At 46.0% G+C, this 26,946-nt stretch overlaps 1 protein-coding gene across 1 annotated transcript; it reads right to left on the bottom strand.

Moving 5' to 3' along the window:
- Positions 1-1,806: 1,806 nt before the first annotated feature.
- OAT (ornithine aminotransferase) lies at positions 1,807-23,234 on the bottom strand. Its single transcript, XM_032312776.1, has 11 exons — positions 23,123-23,234; positions 17,363-17,449; positions 15,755-15,979; positions 12,735-12,959; positions 12,534-12,629; positions 8,847-8,974; positions 7,476-7,598; positions 6,718-6,846; positions 5,647-5,760; positions 4,203-4,347; positions 1,807-2,700 (listed from the first exon to the last, which is right to left on the bottom strand). Exons 3-11 carry the CDS (start codon positions 15,951-15,953, stop codon positions 2,540-2,542), a joined length of 1,320 nt encoding a protein of 439 aa, XP_032168667.1. The 5' UTR covers positions 15,954-15,979; positions 17,363-17,449; positions 23,123-23,234; the 3' UTR covers positions 1,807-2,539.
- Between the last annotated feature and the right edge of the window lie 3,712 nt (positions 23,235-26,946).

Below are 26,946 nucleotides of genomic sequence, written 5' to 3' on the forward strand. Positions count from 1 at the left end.
TATCCCACTTCCTGAGGGGGAAATTGAGGTTCTAAAGACAAGTCTATAGCTCCCACATTCCAAAACCTCTACCTCCTTCCCGCCTCCCCACTACCTGGGCTCCCCATCACCAAGCTCCGCACTCACTCCACAAACTGTAAAGTGAAGCGAGCACCTGGGTCTTTCGGTCTCCTTCTCCACACCCCCACCCCCTGCACTACGGTCCCCGAAGGCACGGCTAGCAAACCAGTAAGCATGCACTGGGTGAACACGTCTGCAACATGCCCCCGGCATGCTTTTCTAATCTATCTGGCCTCATCCCACATCTCTGCTTCCTACCCTTCTTCCAGGGATGCCAAAGGAATTAGGGACTCCCTAACATCCCACCTTCTCGCATGCAGGGCTCTAACTGTTCCCCACAGCACCCTGTGCTTTCCTACAGGGTCCTTTCTCAAACTAGGCCCACAAAGGATTTAGCAAGAATCTTGTGGATCTGTTAAATTCACCCAGGCTTCAGGGCTTCTCAGATGGGTGAGAGTTGGTGAATGCCCATCGACCTGACTGGGGCCTGATGGTCATAGGCCTGAAGTCAGCATCAGCATCTGATGCTGGGACCCCCAGTTACTCGCTGGAAATGCAGCATCTCAATGCGGTTCACACCGAATCTGGATCTGTGTTCTAATAAGAGCCCTGAGCCGGGTTTCTGAACCCCGACTGCAAACAGGATCCTCTTGGGGAGCTTGAAACTTACTGGCGCTTGGGTCCCACCGCACAGCCTCCCACAGCCCCAGCGATGCTAACGTGAAGCCTCAAGGCCACCTGGAGGTCCAATCAGGGGAGGAAAGTCACGCTCCAGTGCGCATGTGTCATACAGACCTGTCGAGCCCCTGCCAACACTTCAGTCAGAAACCCCCAGCCAGGGGTGCCTGGGTGGCTCAGTGGGTTAAGCCTCTGCCTTCGGCTCAGGTCATGATCTCAGGGTCCTGGGATCAAGCCCCTCATCGGGCTCCCTGTTCAGCAGGGAATCTGCCTCTCCCTCTGCCTGCCTCTCCCCCGGCTTGTGTTCCCTCTCTTGCTGTCTCTCTCTCTCTGTCAAATAAATAAATAAAGTCTCTGGGGGGAAAAAACCATTCCCGGGACACCTGCTGCTCTGTCGGCAGAGCCCATGACTCTCAATCTCAGGGTTATAGGTTTGAGCCCCTTGTTGGCTGTAGAGATTACTTAGAAATAAAATATAAAAAACACACAAAAATAGGGGCGCCTGGGTGGCTTAGTCAGTGAAGAGTCTGCCTTCAGCTCAGGATGATCCCGGGGTCCTAGGATCCAGTCCCGTGTTAAGCTCCCTGCTCAGCGGGGAGTCTGCTTCTCCCTCTCCCTGCCACTCCCCCTGCTTGTGCTTTCTCTCTCTGTCAAATAAATAAGTAAAAATCTTTAAAAGTAAAAATAAAATTAAAAATAGATAAAAATAAGTAAAAGTTCCCTTGGACACAGCAATCCACCTCTAGAGACCTCCAAAAACACAGACTGTATAAACATTAAGCAGACACAAGCTTCGTTTAAAGGAAAAACTAGAAACAACCCACGTGTCCCCCAATATGAAATAACACATCCACATGATAGTCCCTACAGACTGAGATAAACTTGAAATTACTGACACAGAAAAGCCTCCAAAATACTATGTTCAGATAAAAAAAGGAAAAAAAAGTTGCACAATACCATGCATAATAAGGATACTTTAATAAAAATGGTAAATACCACTATAAGCACAGGAAAAAAGCAATTATTGTCAAAGAGGAAAAGGGAGTATAATAAGAGACTTTCTTTTTGTAATTTCTATTTTTCTAAATATCATCAAAGACACTGAAAGGCTTTTAGAAAAACACACACAATAAAGAACATTCTCAAAGAGCTTAAAAATGTTAGGTAATCAGTGACACTGCCATCATAACAGACACTTTAAATAGAGGCTTTACTTTAAATTTAAAGAAAAACAAAAAATAAACTCTTCTTACAAATTATATCACTTAAAACATAATTTGAGAATGTTAAACACTAATTTCTAATTAAAAATTACATTCATGGGCTACACCCTGGTGTTGGCCAGTACGAAGTTTCCTTAAATCTTAGTGTTTTATTTACGCTTAACCATTAATCCTTCCTAAAATTCAATGATTATAATTTAACTTTATAAGGTTAAGCAAGTCTTCCACGTACGACCCCATATCACTTTTTCAAATATGAAACATCTGTATCAGTATGGAAATTATAAAAACATATAAATTATACTGAAGGGCTTGATTAAAAGGCTCTCTATATACAGTAGGTACATTTCACTTCCAGAAAGAACACACGCACACAGAAACTTCATGAGAGGCCATTCCATTCTCTTTCACATTACACAGCTAACTGTGTTTATAAATGCCTTTCTATTATGCATGAACTGAAAAAAAAAGACATTTTAAAAAGTCCTCGAAGACGCTGGGGAGTGGCGCATGCCCACGTGAGGCACGGGGACCGCCGTCTCCAGCTGCACGGGCACCACTGAGAACAGTCGCTCCCCTCAGAAGGACAAGATGGTCTTGTTAATGATTTCCACCGACTCCTGGATCTCATCCTCCTTTATCACAAGCGGAGGGGCAAACCGGATGATGTCGCCATGGGTCGGCTTGGCCAGAAGTCCGTTATCGCGAAGCCGCAGACACACCTTCCAAGCATCATAATCTAAAGAAAAATGGCCAAACACGTGCGCTGATCAGAGACAGGGGTTTTGGGCAGCCCTCGTAGTACAGACGGGCAAGAGCCGCCCGGCGGAGGGAAACTGCCAGGGCCTGCTCAAGAAAGACGCCCGGAGGTGCAAGCTCGCCCTGTCCTTATTCTTAAAAATGAGGTCCTTTTTCAGCAAGTGCATAACTAGGTTTGGATGATACGATCAGACACACAAATCTGTTCATTTTTCCAAAAATGAAAAAGACCAGCCTGTCATATTAACCATGAGGAACCAGTGCAAAAAGACTTTGGGCAGGACACAGAGAAGTTAGCTGGCAGGGAATGAACACTACTCAAACCCTGCAAACACTACACACTCCTCAAATGGATTTGCTTCCTGAGCTTGTGGACAGAGACTCTGCTCACTTCAGAGGATGATTCCCAACCCTGGCTGTGCATCTGAGTCACCAAAAGGATACGGCCAATGCCTAGGCCGCCCCCAGACCCATTAAGATTCTCTAGGGGGGAGGCTAGGTTTGGATCAAGTTTTTAAAAGTTCCTGGGGGGCGGGGATAAAATTTAAAAATAAACAAAAAATAAAAGTTCCTCAGGGGGCACCGGGGTGGCTCAATGGGTTATATTTTCGGCTCAGGTCATGGTGTCAGGGTCGTGGGTTGAGCCCTGCAGAGTCTGCTTGAGAGCCTCTCCCTTGCCCCTCCTCTGACTTGCTGCATGTGCTCTCTCTAAAATACATCTTTTTTTTTTTTTTTAAGATTTTATTTATTATTTGACAGACCGAGATCACAAGTAGGCAGAGAGGCAGGCAGAGAGAAGTGGGGGGAAGCAGGCTCCCCGCTGAGCAGAGAGCCCAATGCGGGGCTCAATCCCAAGACCCAGGGTTCATGACCTGAGCCGAACGCAGAGGCTTTAACGCACTGAGCCACCCAGGCACCCTCTAAAATAAATCTTTGATAAAATAAAATAAAAATGAAAAGTCCTGAGGTGATTCTGAAGTGTTGCCAAGGTCGGAATCACTGCTTTAAAAGAAAGGGTTACCACAGGAAAATCCGGCAGGGAGCCCTTGAGGGCTAGTCCCGATGAAGCACTGAGACAGCCCACACTCCGGAAGCGCGGTGCGGGGCGTCTCTGATCACCACCATCACCTGCACTTGTCGCTGTGACGGCTGCTCCTGCCACCTTTATCCACGTGCAAAGTCCAGGAGGGAGGCGGGGAAGACATCGAAGAGGAAGCTTCCCAAGAAACTGCTGTGTGCGGGCTGTACCAGCAGGTAACGGGCCGCCTCCGAGGGCTGTGTCACTAACTCAAGGCAGAGTAACAAGTGACGTCACAAAGTACATACGTCCTACCTGGAGGAAAGGGCTCCATTTCCAAAGACCATTATCAGAAGTCAGATGAGACTCTGCCCAACAGACCTAGTCAACAATTTCAACAGGGGAACCCAATAACCAGATAAAACATAAAAATAACATCTGGAGTAAAAAGTTTGTGTCCGTACCTTTGGTTTCTCGAATAACGATAGCATTTAGCAATCCTTTCCCCCTGACGGCAGTGACAATGTCAGACGGCAGCTTCATGAGCTCATTCCTCAGGATATTACCCATTTTTTCTGCATTTTCGGCAAGGTTTTCTTCTTCTAAAACCTGTGATGAAAGAAAAATTACATAAATGCTAAGATTGTCCTGTTTCAGGCTGTTCTTTGGAAGGGAGGGGAGCATGGACAATAAGCGAAAGAACACGACCAGATAAAGACCAGAGTCACTGAACTTTTTTTTTCTTAAGATTTTATTCACTTTTTTGACAAAGAGAGAGAGAGAGCACGCGAGAGAGAAAGAGGGAACACAGGCAGGCGGAGTGGGAGAGGGAGAAGCAAGGTTCCCACAGAGCAGAAGAGCCCGATGTGGGACTCGATCCCAGAACCCCAGGATCATGACCAGAGCGAAAGGCAGATGCTTAATGACTGAGCCACCCTGATGCCCCTGAACTTTTATTCCTGCTTTCCGAAGCCTGTATACCAGTTTCATTTTTCTTTTTTTAAGTACACTCCGCATCCAGTGTGGAGCCCAGCATGGGGCTTGAACTCACAACCTGGAGATCAAGACCTGAGCTGAGACCAAGAATCAGATGCTTGGGCCACCAGGTGGCCCAACCAGTTTAGTTTCTAATTAAAAACATACAAAGCTCAAACAGAACCTTGCTTTAGTGACAAATCCATCATCAATCTGATTTCACAACAAAATAAGAGTTAAAATTTGTTTAATGCAAGTGAAATCTTATTAGTTGAAAAAAATCAATGAACTGAATATACTTTAATTTTTAAACTACAATAGTTTCCTTTACTTTTTTCCCTCTAAAAAGCCCTTCCTTGGACATCACATAATTTTGTGCCTTATGGTAGGTTCCTAAGAAATAAGTCTAAAAGTGTTCAAATCTACACTTTAAAAAAAAGTCGGGGGTGGGGGCGCCTGGGTGGCTCAGTCAGTTAAGCCGCTGCCGTCAGCTCAGGTCATGATCCCAGGGCCCTGGGATCCAGCCCCATGTTGGCCTCCCTGCTGAGCAGGAGTCTCCTTCTCTCTCTGCCTCTGTGCGTTCTTTCTCGCTTTCTCTCAAAATAAAATTTTAAAATCTTACCAAAAAAAAAGTAGCCCCAGGGGCCAGGTCTGGTCACAGAATGAAAGCTCCAAGAGCTACCCAAGGCCTCCAGGACGAAAGCCCCAAGTGACTGCAACACGGAAGACCCCAAAGATTCCCATCCGCTAGACCAAGGTTGAATCACTTTTTGAGAATGCCACGCCCCTGGAGTCCCTCCTCTGGACTGGTGTTCTCTGATTCCTGGCAATCCTGTTACATTTCTCAGTACGTCCATGGGCTCAAACTTAAAAGTCACATCGACACGACCCAGACAAATGGACACCAGACAAATGGTCTGAAGCGGCCATTACCTCCAGGGCTGCGATGGCCACTCGGCAGCCCAGCGGGTTCCCTCCGTACGTGGAGCCGTGCTCCCCCGGCTTAATGGTCAGCATCACTTCGTCGTCGCACAACACCGCCGACACCTGCAAGACAGAGAATTCAGGACCAACTGAGTCACTTCCCAGACTAACCGTTCCCACTCTCAGCACGCCAGGAACACAAGTACTTATGAAGCTGGTTTTAAATGTACCATGAAGGGCGCCTGGGTGACTCAGTCATTCAGCATCTACCTTCAGGGCAGGTCATGATCCCAGAACTCTGGGATCGAGCCCCGCATCGGGCTCCCCACTCAGCAAGAAGCCTGCTTCCCCCTCTCCCACCCGCCCTGTTTATGTTCCCTCTCTTGCTGTGTCCCTCTGTCAAATAAATGAATAAAATCCTTCAAAAAAAAAAAAAAAAAATGTGACATGAAGCTTCCACAAACAAGGGCTACACATCTTTCACTGAAGTTAACCAGGGACTAACTGGTGACACCCCAGGCCCAGTGTGAGCTCGTCAGGCACACTTCGATGGCTCTGAACCAGAGCATTTCAGAACCAAGAGGAAAGCACTTTCTGCAATGACAGAATTTAAGAATTCCTTTCACTTGCAATGTGAAACGCCTGGTTGAATTGCCTAAAAAACCATGTCATACGCTACATTCAGAGCCTTTACAGGCCATCCAGTACCAATGACTGGTCTGAACAGTAAACCCAATGAAGAAGCTACGACAAAACACTACTTTTCCCCAACCTCTGCATGAATCAGTCATGGCTGTAGACAACTGGTCATGCTAGGTCTCCGAACAATGGGAAAAAACACAGACTTCTACAGAAGTTCTTCTAGGGTAAAATCTTTCCATCCAAAACAGACCCCACGGCAAATTCCAAGGTACACGCAGATCTCCCGTTCAGGTTAACTAAGCCTATCAAGCCCCTGGAACCCTGAAATATTTCTATTACACATTCCAGGTGTCTTACAGTGCACTTTTTCCAGGGCCCTGTGAAGGACAGACTTCACAGGAGCAGTGACTAGAGAGAGAGGCTGAACCTTCAACTCACAGGGTATAGGCCACCTGAAAGGGCCTTTCCCAGAAGAACCACATCAGGTCTGACGCCTTCATAATCCACAGCCAGCCACCTGCCAGTTCTGGCCAATCCTGTCTGTATCTCATCGGCAATAAACAGAACCTGTTGGGAAACAAGAGAATACGTTCATTACTGATTCTGTTTCCCCAGCACCAACAGTGAACTCTTCCCCACACAAATCTGGCATTCTGACATTCCCTCAGATTTATGAGAATCTTTTAATTACCAACATAATTTCAGCAGCATCCTATAAAAATCTGCAGACCCACAATTACCTCCTGTATCAGTCCACTCCCTCCCCAAGGCCCATTCTGCCCTATTCGGCAAGGTTTGGATAGAACTACTCTCTGGGAAGACATTAACTCACTTGCTTACTCCAAACATGTATTAAACAGTTACTTCTTCTTAAGTATGTACTAGCTTGGTGGGAAGAGGAAGGCAGCAGAGGGATACAACCAGGGGCCTGGGGAAGCTCCCACCACAGGATGCGGGAGAGGGGAGGAAGGAACAACCTTTGGGCCGGGGAAGTCTGCAACCCTGCCTGGGCCCGGGCTTGGCCGGTCTCCAGAGCTAGCAAAAAGAGCGCTTCTGTGCAGGCCACTGATAGAGCGTACTAGAAAGTTCTGAAGCTCTCAGAATGAAGTCTCCCCCTAGTGGAAAAATGATGTCATCGCTGCTTCCACCCTAGCAGCCCAGCCCTAAGCAAGGTAGGCAGGTGGAAGTTGGGTGACCTGGTGCTGGGTGCAGAGCTCTCGCACGCCCATCAGGTAGCCGGGGTCCGGAACGACGACGCCCGCCTCACCCTGAATTGGTTCTACCATGAACGCCGCAACGTTTGGATCCTGAAGAGCACGCTACCAAAAAATATGAATACGTTTTAGTAACTTTCTTTGAAACCTATTTGGTTAAATAGGCTAAATATGCTTAAATCTGAAATCACACACTGCATATATTTTTACGTTAAGTATGCAAATTAAGCTTTCATACTAACTTATGTCTGATGTCAAAGTATAACATATCTGGGTGGCACGGGCGGTTGGGAATCCAACTCTTAATTTTGACTCAGGTCATAGCTGGGGTCTTGGGACTGAGACCACAATCAGGCTCTGCACTCCAGGCAGAGTCTGCTTGGGACTCTCTTTCCCTCTCCCCCTTCCCTACCAACATGCACGCTCCCTCTTCTCTCTCTCTTAGAATAGATGAATAAATCGTAAACACACACACACACACACACACATACACACAAAATATAACATTTCTTATACTCAGTTACCAAAAGCTCCAAATACTTGAGCTTTAATCTACTCTATCCTATATTTTTTTTTCTTTTTTGTTTTTTTTTTAAGATTTTATTTATTTAGTTCACACAGACATAGAAAGAGAGCACAAGTAGGCAGAGAGGCAGGCAGAAGGAGAAGGAGAAGCAGGCTCTTTGCCAAGTAAGGAGCCCGATGCGGGGTTTGATCCCAGGACCCTGGGATCATGACCTGAACCAAAGGCAGCCGCTTAACCAACTGAGCTACCCAGGCGCCTCTTTCTTTTTCTTTTTTTAAGATTTTATTTACTTGACAGAGAGAGAGAGAGAGAGAGAGAGCCCAAGTAGGCAGAGCGGAAGGCAGATGGAGAGGGAGAAGCAGGCTCCCCACTGAGCAGAGAACCGGATGTTCTATCCCAGGACCCCAGGATCATGACCTGAGCCGAAGGCAGATGCCTAACCAACTGAGCCATCCAAGCACCCCAAAAACAAAGCTTTTAAAAGACATTTTCAGTGACTCTTTTTATTTTAGAAGTCCTCCACTCATAATTTTAAAAGGCTAGCTGAAAACTGAGTAATTTTATCTAATAAAGTAATTAAACATACACTATCCAAATCACTTATGCAGGACACGGAGGGAAAGTAGCTGCTTCAGGATTAGACCATAGTACCTGACCTCCCCGTGCTGAAAACTAACTGGCCATTCCAGAGACCAGTCTGAAATCTTGGCCCAACTTACGTTAGACAGACATTCATTACAGTCCCACATCTATTTTCAATCCATACATTCAATAAATTTCATTTACATTTACTCTAAGCTAAAGCACTGTGGCGCTAAGTGTGATACCTCAAGAGCGGGCAGATCATTGTATGGAATGATTTCAAAACCGGGCATAAATGGTCCAAAACCATCATAACTGCTTGGGTCTGTGGAACTGGAGATAGCAGACAAAGTTCTCCCCCAGAAGTTTCCAGCTGAAAAGGAAAAATAAACAGACATTACTTCAAACAAACCCCCAGATTTAATAAGCACTGTCCCCAAAAACTACCTTAGTAAGTTTGATTTTTTTAAAAATGCAAGTTTGCGGGGTGCCTGGGTGGCTCAGTGGGTTAAGCCTCTGCCTTCAGCTCAAGTCATAATCTCAGGGTCCTGGGATCGAGCCCCGCATCAGGCTCTCTGCTCAGCGGGGAGCCTGCTTCCCCCTCTGCCTACTTGTGATCTCTCTGTGTCAAATAAATGAATAAAATCTTTTTTAAAAATAAAAAATAAGGGCGCCTGGGTGGCTCAGTGGGTTAAGCCACTGCCTTCGGCTCAGGTCATGATCTCAAGGTCCTGGGATCGAGTCCCGTATCGGGCTCTCTGCTCGGCAGGGGGCCTGCTTCCCTTCCTCTCTCTCTGCCTGCCTCTCTGCCTGCTTGTGATCTCTCTCTGTCAAATAAATAAATAAAATCTTTTAAAAAAATAAAATAAAATAAAAATGTGGGTCTGCCTTAGAGAGCTTCCAGTGAGCTTTCACTTGTTAAAATAAAACCAGATATTCGGGAAAGAAGAAAAAAGGAAAAAAACCCTGATATTATACATCATGGCTCACACAACCACCAAGGCCTAGCCTTGCCATTGCTACTTTAGGCACTCCTCTACTGAACCTACGACTGTAATACATAGCCCCAGAGGATAAACACTTGTCTTTTTTTTTTTTTTTAAGATTTCATTTATTTATTTGACAGAGAGAGATAGCAGAGATGGTACACAAGCAAGGGGAGTGGGAGAGGGAGAAGCAGGCTTCCCAATGAGCAGGGAGCCCGATGCAAGGCTCGATCCTAGAAGGCTGGGATCATGAGCTGAGCCGAAGGTGAATGCCTAACGACTGAGCTACTCAGGCGCCCCAACACTTGTCTTTTCTTTCAGTAATCTCAAACCCTAACAACTGAGGCATTCAGCACATGTTTTTCTAGACACGGTGAATTTATAATAGTAATAAAAGAAAAAGAATATCCTTTGTGGAGAATTAGTATTTTCCTTTCAAACACCCAACACTAAAGAATGAACTTAAAATTTCATCTTCTGAAACACCCTCAGGCAATCTAAACATTCAATTTGCCTTCCTTGGTATTATAATGCACTAAATGACTGATACTGTTCTTTGTTCAGGAACATCTTTTTATCCATTAATTTATTTCATTAATAAGTTTAAGGCCCTACTACGTAGGTTAGGCATTGTTCTTGGTGTTGGGGATAAGAGGGGTCATCATGGAGCTTGCTTAAATGCCAGAGAGAAGAAACACCATAACCTGAATCAGAGAGTAAAGCAAATGCATAAGGTAATTTCAAATGGGTTACATTCAAGCAAGGGAAGAAACAATGTAGAATAACAACAGAGAGGCTTGGGGGCTCCCCCACTTTTTTTTTTTTTTAAATAGCTTTCTACCACCTCTACCAGCACCAACTCAGTTAACCCAGTACTGAATTACTGTATTTTGGCATAAAGCATCCCTAAACATCACTCTTGCAAAGGATCTCTCTCCTATGACGGATCCCCACTCTCCTTGTCCACCGGTCACAGCACACTGATAGGACCACGCTTGTTTGCGAGAAAAGGCACCAGGGGCGCCTGGGTGGCTCAGTTCAGTGATTTTGTGATTTTGGCTCAGGTTATGATCTTGGGGCTGTAGGAATGAGCCCCACGATGGGCTCTTAACTGGGCATGAAGCCTGCTTAAGATTTTCTCACTCCCTCTGCCCTTCCCACTGCCTCTGGAGTACACTCCCTCCAAAGAAAGAAAGAGAAGAGAAGAGAAAAAAGAAAAGCAACTGCACCCATCAGACCAGGTGCTCTCCTCCGCGCAGCCCAGCAGCCTCCTCTGTGGCTTACTCTGCAGGTGTAAGGGAGTTTCAGTTGCGAACGGCCTTTCTGTCTCTACCCCACTGACTCACCAACTGCTTCAGTACTCAGGAGAAAACACCTTTGTATCTTTTGCTAATATTTAAGAGACTAATACAGTCTGTAAGAATGACATTGACCAGAAATGCCACTGTTGTTTGCAAGAACAGTTTATGCTGGGGCGCCTGGGTGGCTCAGTCCTTAAGCATCTGCCTTCGACTCAGGTCATGATCTCGGGGTCCTGGAATCAAGCCCTGCATCAGGCTCTTTGCTCAGCGGGGAGCCTGCTTCCCGCCCCCCCTCTGCCTGCCTCTCTGCCTACTTGTGATCTCTGTCAAATAAATTTTAAAAATATGTAAATAAAACAATAAAAATAAAAGTTTTATTTATTTGAGAGGGAGAGTGTGTATGAGAAGGAGGAGGGGCAGAGGCAGAGGGAGAAGCAGACTCCTCGCTGAGGGCATCAATCCCAGGACCCTGGGACAATGACCAGAGCCGAAGGCAGAGGCTGAACCAACTGAGCCAGCCAGGTGCCCCCCACACTTTATTTTTTTTTTAAATGAAAATCAGAACTTTACAAAAAAAGTCAGAACCTTTCAAATGAACACCATTATAAAGATTCCAAGGGTCAGATTACATCACACAGAGGAGAGACCGGTGGTGACCAGAGAGAAAGGGCGAGGGGCACGGACGAAATCGAGGGCCTCAAGGGCACACTGAGCACAAGGCACACTGAGGAACGCACAGAACTGCTCCATCACCACATTATACACCCACAACTAACAGGACACTGTATGGTGATTATACTTCAATTTTTAAAAAATGAGTAAAAAGTACTAGTTATAACAAGTAAGAGGGCAAAAGGAAGCTTCTGGAGGTGGTGTAAAGGGTAGCGGCATAGACTGAGATGGTGGTTTCACGGGTGAACACCCATCTCTGAGCTCAGCAAGTTGTCCACATTAATTACACACACATTTTGGTACATCAAAAACTAAAAGTAAAATTTAAATAAACAAATAAAATGCCAATAAGGGGTAGGGTGGGGAAGAGGAAGAGGAGGAGGAAATACTAGCAAGGCAGGGGGAAGGGCAGAAGGAGAGAGAAAATCTTAAGCAAATGATTCCATCATCTGAAGTAACTCTCCGTCTCCTGAATCAGTATCCACGTCCTTCCTCTCAACCATTCCCAGCAATCTCTCCAGGGCAGCTGCAGCCCTCCTCTTCCAACAGCTTTTGAGGACATGATACAATACTACATCAAATACTAAGATGCAAATTCCATATCACACCTAGGACATGGCCCTACCCTAACACAACACAAAATCAACAACCTGCCAAAAATGCTCTACCATCTAATTAATTACCATCTAATTAATGAGAAACCTGCTATGAAAAAATTCTGATAAACGGATGATAAATAAATCATATAGTCACTCACTTTAGGGAGTGAGGAATAGGAAGTCACTTAACAGGAAAAAAACCCATTTATGTAGAAATCTGCAGAAAGAGCCCCGGAAAATCTCTCAATTTTTATGAAACATTTAGCAAATAATGTATCACAGATGAAGCAAACACTGGAAATACTCCAGTGATAATGAAACAGTAATGATATCATATGCTGACATCACAAAGGCTAATGCTGAATTTCACATACCTGCAAAAATAATCTTCGCTTTGTACTTTGGAATACCCTTAACGGTATATCCCCACCTACGAGCAAGTTTGCAAGCCGTCTCTCCAGCCTCTACTCCTATTCAAGAGAGAAAATTTTTCAGTTTAAAAAAAACATTTTAAATTATCAAAAAGTAGTACGATTGTTTTCTTGGCTATTTAATGTAAAAAAGAAATATTTTACCTGTATTCATAGGAAGAACTTTGTGGTAGTTGAAAAGTTTAGTAACATACTCTTCGTATTCACCAAGCACGTTATTATAGAAAGCCCTGGATGTTAAGGTCAGTTTGTCTGCTTGACTTTTCAAAGCATTCACAATCTTTGGGTGGCAGTGCCCTTGGTTGACAGCACTGTAAGCACTCAGGAAGTCAAAGTATTTTCTGCCTTCTACATCCCATACGTAAATACCTAAATATATAAAGAGAGTCATTTTAGAAAATCACTGAGCTACGTAAAGTTCAAAGATTAAGACTGTTGGCAAGCCTTCTGAATACCCACACATGAACCTTTACTTTATAATACAGAATTGTGGCTGATCATGTTTTAGCTCAAGCATAGGTTGGTTAAAAATAATCTGATTTATAAGGAATTCTATTTTATATGCCCAGCTTGAAATTACATATTTAACAAGAACACCATTAACATGAAAAGTTTTATAAACTCTGGAGTGACACCCTCACTCCTAGAAAATTGGGGTTTGGAACTTAAAATCAGAAGTTATACATAACCGGGGATGCCTGAGTGGCTCAGTCGGTTGAGCGGCTGCCTTCGGCTCGGGTCATGATCTCAGGGTCCTGGGATCGAGTCCCACATCGGGCTCCTTGCTCTGCTGGGAGCCTGCTTCCTCCCTATGCCTCCACCTACCACTCTGCCTGCCTGTACTCTCTCTAGCTCTCTGACAAATAAATAAATAAAATCTTTAAAAAAAGAAAAAAAAAAGAAGTTATACATAACCGAAAAATCATGATTAGTTGTAACTATCAATAGAAGGAGAAAGAGAAAATATACTTCCAAATCGCACACCCATCTGCTAAGGGTCTAGTATCCAGAACACTTACAACTCAACAACTAACAACCCAATTCATGGGTTCGGTTAAGTGGCTGCCTTCGGCTCAGGTCATGATCCTGGAGTCGCAGGATCGAGCCTAGCATGGGGCTCCCTACTCAGTGGGGAGTCTGCTTCTCCCTCTCGTTCTGACCCCCCTTGCTCACCCATTCCTGTCCCCTCTCTCTCTCTCTCTTGCTCTAACAAATAAAATCTTTAAAAACACACACACACACACACACACTTCAAAAATGGGCAAAGAACATGACTGGACATTTCTCTAAAGACATACAAAAGAAAAAAAAAAAAAAAGACATACAAATGACCCAAAAGCACATGAAAATCAAGATGCTTCAATATCTCGATCACTATAGAAATGCACATCAAAACCTCAGGGATAGCTTGCACATTCGTAAGGATGGTTGAAAGAAAGAAAAAAAGAGAACAAGTGTTGGCAGGACAAGGAGAAACCGCCACTCGTGTATACTGTGAAAGGCGCAGCAGCTGTAGCGAACGGCCGGCACCGCCTCAGCAAGTCACACAGGAAGTTACCATCCACAGCCAGGTACATACCCCAAAGAGTGGAGGACAGGTGTTCACACAAAAAGCCGTACACGAACGCTCAAGAGCAGCACGACTCACAACAGTCAGGAGTTGGAAACAACCCAAATGTCCATGAGCTGACGAACGGATGTGAACGACACGCAGGCGACCCGCGGGAGGAAGGGTTATTCAACCGTAAGCAGCAACCACCACACGCCCCAGCACGGCCGCCTTGAAAATGTCACACTAAGTCAGAGAAGGCAGACACAGAAGCCCACATGCGGCGGCCGTTCCGCCATCCAGGACAGGCAAATCCACAGAGACGCAGTCAAGGTCAGCAGCTGCCAGGTTCTAGGGAGACGGGAGACTGCAGAGTGACTGTTTAATGGGTGTAAGGCGTCCTTTGGGGGTAATAAAGTCTCAGGACTAGCTAGAGGAGATAGCTCTATGGTACTGTATATGTACTTAATGGTGCTGAATTGAATGATTAAAATGGTAAATTTTAAGTTGTGTATGCTTTAAAAAAAATTTTTAAGTTGACTATAGATATTAAAATATATTGGGCTGCTTACCAGCTAACTTTTACCATGTATTTAACATACTGTCTTAAGTGCTGCTGAGCCTTATCTCATCAAAGAAAACCTATTGAAAAAACAAAACAAAACAAAAAACCCTAAAAGTGTGACCATCCTACAGTACAAATATATGGAAAGAGATGCTTGGATTTAGAATCAGCCCAAGCTGGCACATACAGAACCAGGTCTTGACCCCAGGCACTCTGCTAGTACAATTAATATTTTTTTTAAGATTTTATTTATTTATTTGACACAGAGAGATTGAGAGTAGGCAGAGAGGCAGGCAGAGAGAGGGGGGAAGCAGGCTCCCCGCTGAGTAGAGAGCCGATGCGGGGCTCGATCCCAGGACCCTGGGATCATGACCTGAGCCGAAGGCAGAGGCTTAACCCAATGAACCACCCAGGTGCCCCAGTACAATATTTTTACAAACAGTTCCCAAATTTGTATTATAGAAGTCTAGATTTTCAGCTGTTCAAAATCTAGATTACAGTTCTGGTCCTAAATAAATACAGCAAATGATAAAGATGTTTAATACTCTTATACATCATCTTCTGGCCCAAAGCTAAGTAATAAACTTTGGTTTTATTAGGTTAAGGCTGTTATTTCAAAATGTGCATTAAATCACCACTTGGCAAATATCAGTAATCATTTTCAGGTAGAGAATAATTAATGGATGCTAAAAGTGTGAGTAAAAGTTTGCAGAATCTCAAATCATGTCCCCACAAGATATTCGAAAGGGCAAAACAGTATCTCTGCAGTGAAGAAGGCTGGCGGTCACTACCTCACCAGCCAACTTTCCTTAAGGATCTTACATTCCTTCCTGGCAATGTCCATCATGACGAAGACTGAATGAGTTCACCTTTGTATTCCCCACAAGTACCTAAGACAGCAAGCACTAGACACTCATTAAATGTTGAATTAACCATATCTGCCACATAGAAATGCATCTGGCAAATGTACACTGAAAAAATTTAAAAGCAATTTTTATAAAAAGTTTCAAGCAAAAGGGAGAAGGGGCATTGGATTAATTCAAAATGTACCTTTTCCTCTCTCCAGGGCTACAGGTAAAGGGTGGTAGTTGTGTGCCCCATACTTGGACTCTCGCTCAAAGATGTAATCAGAAGATGGAGGACCTTGGATTGTCCTTTTAGTCGCAACAGACGTAGCAGAAGCCACTGAGGAATGAACTCCACGACGAAGCACAGCGATGGTCTGCAGATGAGCTAGTCTGGAAAACATCGTGCCCTTCAAGTAGAAGCACCCACCTGTTCAAAAAAGGAGAGAAGGCAGTGAAAGTAAGAGTCTTCCCAGAGTCCGTGTATGTCAGCCCATCACGTGTTGAGCATTTACTGAAGTCCGCCAAAGAATCAAGAAAATGAGGGAGAACAAAGACCCAGTCCTTGTGACGGGAAGCTTAAGGGAAATAAACGTGGACATGTTTAGACTCAAACCTGACAAGGACTACAGCAGGATGTGCACGAGGTACTAGAAGTAAGGAGGCCAGGATAATAGGTAAGAAAACCAAGAAAAACTATGGATGGGAGGTCAGAGGCTTTGACTGTCGCATTCTTCTGTGCCACTCGAGAGGTTTTTTTTTTTTCTTTTTTGTGACAGAGATCACTAGCAGGCAGAGAGGCAGGCAGAGAAAGAGGAGGAAGCAGGATGCCCGCTAGCAGACAGCCCGATGTGGGGCTCGATCCCAGAACCCTGAGATCAAGACCTGAGCCGAAGGCAGAGGCTTTCACCCACTGAGCCACCCAGGCGCCCTTCGAGAGTTCTTTATTAAGCACACATACTTTTTTTTAAGCCATCGGTGCTGAGAGTACATCAAGGTCAAGGAACTCACCCTGGGGACTCAGGCAAGGTTGCACAGCAGAGGAGCTGGAGAGGTGGCACCTGATCTTGTGGACTGAGCAGCTGTTATAAAGGGACTACTGTGGGGCAGGATCCGTTCAGATGGGCAGACCCCCCCCCAGCATGCAGATCAAATCAGAGGAGGAGGCAGAATCAGCCCCACACTGGGCTCCCTGCTCAGTGGGGAGCCTGCTTCTCTTCCTCCCGTTGACCCCCCTCCCCGCTGCTAGTGCACTCTTTCTCTCTCTCCGCCTAATAAAAAAATAAAATCTTACAAGTTGCCAAGGGGCCCCTGGGTGGCTCAGTTGGTTAAGCTTTGGACTCTTGGTTTCCAAACAGGTCATGATCTTAGGGGCGGGGCTCCTCACTCAGCACAAGTCGGCCTGTTCCTCTCCCTCCCCCTCTGCTCCTACCCCCTCATGCAAAGGGAGGTAGGGGCTCTCTCACACTCTCTCTCTCTCTCTCTCTCTCGCTCTCTCAAATCAATAAATAAATAATTTTTTTAAAGTTGCCACACACTAAGCACACTTAACTATGTCTATATTTTTTCTTATTTTTTGTCTATACCTATTTTTTAAAAAGACTACTTAAGTCATGTTTAGACAGAGTTCTGTGAATGACAAGCCAAATCACACAACCTCCTAGCACTCAATGTGAGCTGCCAAATTAGCAAAAACTTAATACTTGGAGCTTGGCTTACTTCCCTTTCAGCTTGGCACAATGTGGTAAATCCAGTATGTTCAGGAATTCACAGTTACTAAACAAAATCCAGCACTCCGTTTGCCCAGACTCACCGACTATCCTTTCTTCCCACGGTTCAGATGAGGAGACAGATTTTTAATCTGAGTTCCAGGGATGGTGTTCAGAGGGTCCAATAACTCCTGAAATAAAATGCAGAATCGTTCGCATAAGTTTCTTCTCCTAAGGAGAAAGTCCCTTGTTCTCACCGGGTTTTATCTGGGAGAGGAACCTTATATAGGAACTAGTAGACATGGGACAGTGGCTAGTAAAATGCAAGGTCTAGCTATACAAAATGATACAGAACTTCCCTAAAATACTACTGTGAAGTCTAAAACCTATTTCTTGGCCTTTTATGCTCTGAACGCAGTAAGAATTAATGTTCTATTTGACCAACTAAAAAATTAACACAATTTCTGCCTTGATCAAATTAGCAATAAAACATAGCATTCCTTCATGGTACTCTGAACTAAAACCCCTTTTGAAAAGAACTACAGGGGTGCCTGGGTGGCTCAGTCAGTTAAGTGTCTGCCTTCAGCACAGGTCACTATCCAAGGGTCCTGAGATGGAGCCCCACATTGAGTCCCAAATGGGGCTCCCTGCTTAGCAGGGAGCCTGATTCTTCCTCCTCTGCCGCGCCCCCTGCTTGTGCTCTTTCTCTCTCAAATAAACAAAATATTTTTAAAAAGAAAATAACTATAGCCATTATCACAGCCTCTGAAGGGTTTGTACTCTTAGACCAGTAACTTCACTCCTAAAATCCTATCATAAATACTCAGGAATGCAGAGAAACATTGATGCATAAAAGATGTTCATCAACAGGAGAATGGATAGACATAATCGCATACATAACAGCATGTTGTCATTTAAAATCACTGTAGTATAACAACACGGAGAAGTGTTTTAGGATGTGGTTAAGTGAAAAAATATATACGATATGTTCAAGATTATAAAAAGGTCACATAATGAAAAAACTACCTGAGAAGGCACAAAAATGTTCAGTTATTATCTTTCTACTGTTCTGTATTTCCCACATTTATAATCAGAAAAAGAGTTGTTACAAGTGAAGCTGAATGTCTGCCTAGGTTGTCACATTCGATAGAGAAAAAGCTTAGGCAACATACAAAACAAAACTAAGGGGAAAGGAAGTGTTTGAGAAGCTATGAGAAAACAGTCTGTGGTTAAAAGAAAGGCAGAGGTCATTTCCCCTAGGAAGTACAACCTGGATTACAGCAAGTAGGTCTAGAAGTTTATTTGTATGAGACGGGGTCCAATTCTAAAATAAAAACTACTCTCCGTAATGATTTTGCTATTAAGGCCTGCAGCTTTGTGACTAGAAGCTTGCAGAGACGCACTATGAAATGAACTTACGTATTAAAAAAAAAACCTAAATACCCTCTTATTTAGCATTTTTTTAAGCTCAACTCCAAATGTGGGGCTTAAACTCAAACCCCAAATCAAGCATCACATGCTCTACCAACTGAGCCAGCCAGGTGCCCCCTAACTGGCATGGCTTTTGTTTGTTTATTTTTTGTTTCAGATCTTATGTATTTATTTGACAGAGAAATGACAAGTAGGCAGGGGGGAAGCAGGCTCCCTGCTGAGCAGAGAGCCGGATGTGGGGCTCGATCCCAGGACCCTGAGATCTTGACATGAGCCAAAGACAGAGACCAACCCACTGAGCCACCCAGGCACCCCTAACTACCATGTTTTAAGTTGATTAACAGGTCGATACAGTATTGCAAGTGAGAGGAATTTTTGAAATTATCTAAATTCAACAGTCTTCATCTTTCATCTTTTTTTTTTTTAAGATTTTATTTATTTGACAGATCACAAGCAGGCAGAGAGAGGGGGGAAGCAGGCTTCCCGCTGAGTAGAGAGCCGGATGTGGGGCTCAATCCCAGGACACTGGGATCATGACCTGAGCTGAACAGAGCCACCCAGGTGCCCCAATAGTCTTCATCTTATACAAGAAGTTATTTGCTCAGCTAATTTGCAACAGAATTGAGATAAAATATCCATTTATCTGTGAAGTTCAGTCTTACTGAAAAAATAACAACTTACTGATAAAACAGTAACATTCAAACATTACCATACTCATTCTTAAGGCTTTTAAAGATGAACTCTGGATATTCAACTGGGAAAAGTCCTGCAGTAGGTATGTGATGATGTAACCAGAATCTGTACAAATATTTCTAAAGAACCTTCTGGGGCACCTGGGTAGTTCAGTTGGTTGGGCATCTGCCTCTGGCTCAGGTCATGATCTCGGGGTCCTGGGATCAAGCCCCACTTTGGGTTCCCTGCTCAACAGGGAGCCTGCTTCTCCCTGTCCCTCTGTGGCTCCTCCTGCTTGTGCACTCTCTCTCAAATAAATTAAATCTTTAAAAAAAAAATTTTAAGTACACTGTACATTAACTAACTGGAATTTAAATAAAAACTTATTTTTAAAAAGCTCATTTCATTAAATTTAATGGCCTTCAAGAGTCAAAATAGTATGTGTAGCCTGACCAGTCCAGGCTGTTGTCATGTGGTTAACCAAGGCCCAAACTGGGGGCGGGTGGGGGAGCTGTCCGCGCAGGGGAGGGTGGCAAACTGCTACTGACAGAAAATTTTGACATTGTTTTCAGTAACCTACATAATTCACAAAGCCCTTCTTCAAGCTATTTTACTCCCATCTATCTAGTCTATCTTGTCTCCATGAAAACATACCTAAAACAGAATGTCCATAAACGGCTGCATTTTGAAAATTCATCTAATTTAGCATGTACTACGAAATACTATTTTTTTTAAATATCTCTAAAAGAAAAACCAGAAGTTGTTCAGCAAAGCTCATCAAGCCACTTAAAGGGGCGCCTGGTGGCTCAGTGGGTTAAGCCTCTAGCTTTGGCTCAGGTCATGATCCCAGAGTCCTGGGATCAAACCCCATATAGGGCTCTCTGCTCCTCAGGGAGCCTGCTTCCCTCTTCCTCTTCCTCCCTCTCTGCCTCCTTGTGATCTCTCTCTCTGTCAAATAAATAAAAATCTTTTTTTTTTTAAAGATTTTATTTATTTGAAAGAGAGAGCGAGCATGAAAGGGGCGAGGGGGCAGAGGGAGAAGCCGGCTCCCCGATGAGCAGAGGGCCTCATGTGAGACTTGATCCTGGGACTCCAGGATCATGACCTGAGCTGAAGACAGTTGCTTAACCAAATGAGCCACCCAGGTGCCCTTTTAAAAAACTTTTTTTAAAAGCCACTTAAAATATTCCACTTGTAATTTGGCTTTCCTATATTGGTCAAATATTTACTTTTCTTGAGGTAACCATTCACAAATACAGTTTTTTTTTTTTAAGTTCTGCCAAGAAAAATTTGTTGGTTTGGGTTTTTTTTGTACGTAATCTGGCTAAAATTCAACTCAAGTGCGTCACTGGCACAAACATCTTAACCACTACTATTGAAAAAGGACTGGCTCTGCCAGACAACACCCTCCACACACCTCCAAAATCTAGTCCATTCCTATTTTACTTTTTTTTTAAGTGGGCTCCACGCCCAGCGCAGAGCTCAACGGGGGCTTGAACTCAACCACCTACAGGTCAAGACCTGCCTAATTGACTGAGCCATGCAGATGCCCCAATTTCTCTATTTTAAAATATATGAGGGGCTCCTGGGTGGCTCAGTGGGTTAAAGCCTCCGCCTTCGGCTGGGGTCATGATTCCGGGGTCCTGGGATCAAGCCCCACGACAGGCTCTCTGCTCAGCAGGGAGCCTGCTTCCTTCCTCTCATTGCCTCTCTGCCTCCTGTGATCTGTCTGTCAAATAAATAAAGTCTTTAAAAAAATAAAATAAAAATATATGAGATTCAGGGGTACCTGGTGGCCCAGCTGGTTAAGTAGCTGCCTTCAGTGGGGTCATGATCTCAGCGTCCTAGGATAGAACTTCACCTCATCCCAGCTTGGGCTCCCTGCTCAGCAGTGTCTCACCTCCCCTTCCCCCTCCCCCTCTCCCTCACCCCACCCCCAACTGCTCATGCGCGTGTTCCCTCTCTCTTCCTCTGGCATAAATTAAAAAAAAAAATTTTTTTAAGTACATTTATTGGGCATGTGGTAGGCTCACTCGTTTGGCCATCTGCCTTCAGCTCTGGTCATGATCCCAAGGTCCCTGGATGGAGCCCAGCATCAGGTTCTCTGCTCAGCAGGGAGTCTGCTTCTAGCTCTGACCCTCTCCCCCCACAACTTCCTCAAATAAATAAAATCTTCTTTTAAAAAAAAGATTTTTCTCTTGAGTGCTAATATATGCAACTGTTGGATCACCACATTGTACACCTGGAATTAATGTAACACTATTTTAACTACACTGGAATTTACATTTTTTAAATGGTTCATTTAAAAAAAACAATAACAAGGGGCGCCTGGATGGCTCAGTCGTTAAGGATCTGCACTGGGCTCAGGTCCATGATCCCAGGAGGCCTGGCCCCTGACTCCTTGCTCAGCAGGAAGCCTGCTTCTCCCTTCCACCACCACAACCCCCCACCCCCACCCCAGGTAGTCTCTTACTATCTCTCCTCTGTCTCTAATAAATAAAATCTTTAAAAAAGAGGAACTCTACTTTCATACTTGCATCTTTTTCATAATCCGGAACTAGATTCTCTGAAGATGAAACCAAGATATTCTAATGAAAGAAGTCTATTGTTTATTTCAAATAGGTAAGATAAAGAAATTGGTTTACATAAATAACACTTCCAGGTTCCAACTGAGAGAACCAGTTTACCTACAGAAACTTACAAACCCAAAGAGACTTAGAATTGCGAAAATTACAGATTAGTAATTTATTAAACCCAATTCATTTCAAACTCACGCCTGCTTTCCTCCCTGAATTTATCACCTCCCTTTATTTACCTAAGAGGTAAAACAGAAACCAAGAAGGAAGAGTTACAAAAGGTGGAGACCACAGGTTCCTGAGAACGAGTGCCCCACTGATTTCAACCAGAACTTATCGATGCTCGCAAAGACCCCTAAGGATGAAGTCTTCATGCTGAAAACCCTGTTGGCCCCAATCCCTTGACACCATCCAGTTAGTCTGCACGTTACTACAGATAAGGCTCTACAGAATGTAATTTTTTTATTTGGACAGATTGGAGGGAAAAAAGATGTTGGGGGCGGGGTAGAGATAAGCAGGTTGGGGGCAGGGCCCAGGCGCTACCCGGAAGGATTCGAACCCTTTTCAAGGGTCTCTCTCCATCGGGGCCCTCCACCCCATTACGAAAGCCACCCGTTAACTGAGCGGCTCCCCCACATCCAGAATGCAGCCTTCTGGTAGACCTCGGGAACCCAGGGTCCCCGAGGTGCCCGCAGTGCCCGGAGCCTCCTCCCCACGCGCCGGCGCCCAACACCTTCTCCCAAACCCGAAGGCGCGCAGCCAAGGCGCTGGGCGGCTGCGGGCCGGGAGGGCCGAGGGCCGAGGGGGGGGGGGGGGCCGAGGGCCAAGGGCCGGCCCGGCTCCGCCTGCCCTGGCAGGCGGAGGTGCCACATCCTCAGCGTCTCTCAGCCTCCTGCCTCCTTCGCCCGCCGCCGCTCCCGGCCGGGATGCGCCGCGCCCCCGCCCGCCGTGGCTGCGCGCCCGCCCGCTGCCTCTGCCCCACGGTGCCCGCCGCCCGCCACGTAAAACGGCCGCAGAGGCGGAGCCTGCCCCCGGGTCGAGGCCCAGCGCGCCCCCTCAGCCCGTTCCCCCACCCCCGGGCCCCCGACCCGGGACTGCAGCCGCCCGCGTCGGCCGCCCCGCCGGCCGCCGGCCGGGACACCCCGGTCCCGGCTCCAGCCGCGGCCCCTCCGCTAGCGCGGATACCTGGCTGGGCCTCCGAAAGCCGCCGGGACACGCGTCGTCCACAGCACCGCAGCGCGACGGCGGCGCGTCACAGAGCCTAAGACTCGGCTTCCGCCCCGCCCCCGGGGAGCCCTCGCCATCCATTGGCTGGCGGCGGAGGGCTGGGCACCAATCGCCGTGGGCCCGCCCTCCGCCCCGCCCGCCCCGCTGCCGCTCCGCGCGGACCCAACCTCCCACCGCGGCTTCCAGCCTCTCTCGCAGCTCCGGGGCGGGGTTGCTGTGGGCCGCCGTCGGGTGCCTGCGCTCCGGCGCCGGCCTGGTCGGTGGCGTTCGGCCGGCCGCTCGCTGCGGGCAAGACGAGGACCGAAAGGATGGAATGTCTGTTGGGCCTCGGGCTCGTGATGTTTCCAGGGTCCCAGCCGCGGGGGTCTGGATGACCGGCTCGACCTCCAGCCCTGCGCTCCCGGCCGTGCTCCCAGTCCCTTGCCACGCAGGGCCTTCTGCGGGACGCCCACCCAGATACATCCCAAACACAGCTGCGGGACCCCTCGAACTCTGCTACGCTTCTGTACCCACCCCTAGAAGTCATCACGGCAGCTGGAAAGCACTGCCGACCTCCTCGTGGCTGTGGGTAGACCCTTAAATGACCGCGACACACCCCGTGTAATTTGTCTGTGGCGCCCTCCACAAGCCATAATTAAAACTCGGAACTCAAAATGGACAGTCCAGGACAATCTCGTATGAGAAGAGGAAGGGACCTGGACGTCCTTTTGCCTCCACCGTTTTTGTTACATAATGGAAACCAGACAGAGAGGGAAGGCCACTTGCCCAGGGTTACTCCACTGGTGAGAGGCAGCCCAGCCCCGTGTGCCACTTCCCTTCTCAGTGCACAGTCCAAGACAGATGCTGGGACAAAGAACTGCACCACGTTTCCTTAGACCATAGTGGTCAGGGGTGCCTGGGTGGTGCAGTCCCGTAAGGCACCGACTCTTGATTTCGGCTGAGGTCATGATCTCTGGGTGGTGAGATAGAGCCTGGGCGCTCAGCAGGGAGTCCGCTTGAAATATCTCCCTCTGCCCCTCCTCCCCCCTCCCAGGAGCGCTCTCTCCTCTAAAATAAATAAATAAATCTAAGAGAGAAAGAGAGGAAAAGAAAGCATTGTGTCCAGTCAAGATCCCAGCTGGAAACAAATGGCACGCTCCAAATTTGAAAATCTGAGGTACATTTATTAAAGGAATTATTTAAACATTGACTGGTGAACCACAAGGATGGAGACGTAACCGGGAGTCAGTGCACCACTGTCAACCCTAGACTGGTTCCCAAAACCCAAAGAGAGGAAGAAGGAAGAGGCTACCTTCCTGAGCTGTGGTCATCAGTGACCCCACTGGGTGGGTGCCGAAGTAAGCATCCAGACCTCCCACCTCCTACCAGAGTGGTCCATGGGCTGAACACATCAGGAAGCCAGAGACCTAGGGAGTCCCTTTAAGGAAGCCTCGGCAGCTTACTCTCCAGGAACACAGACTGGGTGGGAAAGGCTGGAGAGTAGGTGGGATAGAGAGACAAATGCAAGACATTGAACACACATAAGCAACTAAGATTCATCTTAGTTGAGTAGACAGTAAAGTCAAAGCAGCAAGGTCAAGGGTCGAAAATTGAGTGGGCCCAGAGGCAGAGCTGAAACAGCAGAGCCCCTCTCTGCAGATGTCCAGAGCAAGACACCAAAAGGGATTCAGTCCTCCTTGGTTCCCCCACCCCAGACCAAGGTCACTTACTCCAGCTGTTATGGCCACAAGCTCTCTGGAGCTCCCTGAGAGCAGGTGAGAGCAGGACTTTGCCTTTTACTTCTTTGATGTCTCGCCACAACCCTGAACACAGTGTGATTTTTTGGAAGTTAGGTCATTCTACCCAGCAGGTCAGAGAGGAATTGTTTCTCTACGCTCCTGTTCTACAAACCTGGGCAGGTATACCATGCCAAACCCGCTTTTGGATCTCTTACAGAGCCCAGGAATCCTCTCCTAGGCCTTGGCAAGTAGGGGCAGGTGTTTCTGAGTTCAGGAAGGGGCACATGACACCCAAGATCTGAGTGTAACATCAAAGTATGTTGCATTGCCTTTGGTCTCACAGACAAGATGCTCCTTAACAAAAAAGTTTCCATATGTAAGAAACTTCTAAGAATGTCTGGGTTTTATCTCTTCTCTCTTATCAGAAAAATGCAGTAGGTACAAAGAACATGATAATATTTTATGGTTTCTCTACTACCAGGTAATTTTGCAGCATAATATGACCTTGGAGCCGTGGACTGGAAAGCGGCTTGTTTTCAACCAAGAAAGAGCTGTTCTATTTATAAGTTTTTTACTTGTACAATCTAGAAATGTTTAAATAGAACATACTTTCCAAAGATTTTTGAGCTTCTACAGCTATTCACAGATTCAAGTAATTAACTATTCAGGAGCCATAAATCTGGGAAATATGAAGACTGACTCAGTAGGGACACCTCAGTGACTCAGTAGTGTTAGGTGCATGCCTTTGGCTCATGCCATGATCCTGGGGTCCTGGGATCGAGCCTCATGTGGGTCTCCCTGCTCAGCTGAGAGCCTGCTTCTCCCTCTCCCTCTCCCTCTGCCTCTCTCCCCTACTCATGCTCTCTTTCTCTCTCTCTCAAATAAATAAATAAAATCTTTATTTAAAAAAAAAAAAAAGACTGATCTTACAGCAGATACCCAACACCTAAATTAATTTCATTAGTTCACTCAACAAAGTCCTTTGTGTGCCTACATTTTGGGTTCTGCATTGAGTTTTGAATCAGGCAAGAGCACATGCGTCACTTTAGTGAGAAAAGAGAAGTTCAGGAAGGGCTCTTTCAACAGGAGTGAACTGAAACTAATTACCTTGACCATCTAAAAAAGCTAAAATTATACAAAAAGAGGAAAACGTCTTTATTTTCTCCTATAGGCAACTCTCAATTATTCAGTGACCAGCAAAACGATTTATGGATTCTACAGGCCCCTGACTCTTCACTGCTCCCTTCATTGTCCAACTTGTTATGATTTGTTATTAGTACAGCTTACATATACTTGACCTTGACCTTGGGTTGATTAAAAAGGAAAAATCCAAGCTGACAGCCAAAGAGAAACCTCATGAAGAGACTCAGGAACTAAGTATTTGGTGATTTTTACCCAGCAGGAGAAATTTTCCTTCCCCCAGGTTCCATTCACCCTAAAAAGATATCTTCACACAAAAAACCTCGACAACGTACATGACTTGTCTCTCCTGCTGCTACTGCCCTGAGCCAGGGCAGACCTTTGCATCTGGAGGAGAGTAAACTTCTTTAAGACCAGAAGGGATCTGGCAGGAGCGAGGTAAGCAAAGTAGTAAGGGGAACCACAGAGGAATAGCGGGGAGAACTTCTGAGCTTCGTTCTGAACTGGGAACAATAGGCAGAGATGCAGAAATTTTGCAGTTGAAGTACTGATTCTGATAGGAGAGTCCACCTGCCAGAAATACTTACTTTCCCTCCCCAGCCGCTGAACTCCACTTAAGAAACCTAGCTGCGGGGCGCCTGGATGGCTCAGTTGATTATGTGACTGCCTTCAGCTCAGGTCATGATCCCAGAGTCCCAGAATGAAGTCCCGCATCCAGCTTCCAGCTCCGTGGGGAGTCTGCTTCTCCCTCTGACCTTCTCCCCTCTCATGCTCTCTCTCACTCTCTCTCTCTCAAATAAATAAGATCTTAAAAAAAGAAAAAAAGAAAGAAAGAAAGAAAGAAAGAAAGAAAGAAAGAAAGAAAGAAAGAAAGAAAGGAAAGAAAGGAAGAAAGGGAAATCTAGCTTTATGGGGCACCAGGAT

This window comes from Mustela erminea, chromosome 14 (assembly GCF_009829155.1).
Source record: "Mustela erminea isolate mMusErm1 chromosome 14, mMusErm1.Pri, whole genome shotgun sequence".
NCBI classification, from domain to species: domain Eukaryota; kingdom Metazoa; phylum Chordata; class Mammalia; order Carnivora; family Mustelidae; genus Mustela; species Mustela erminea.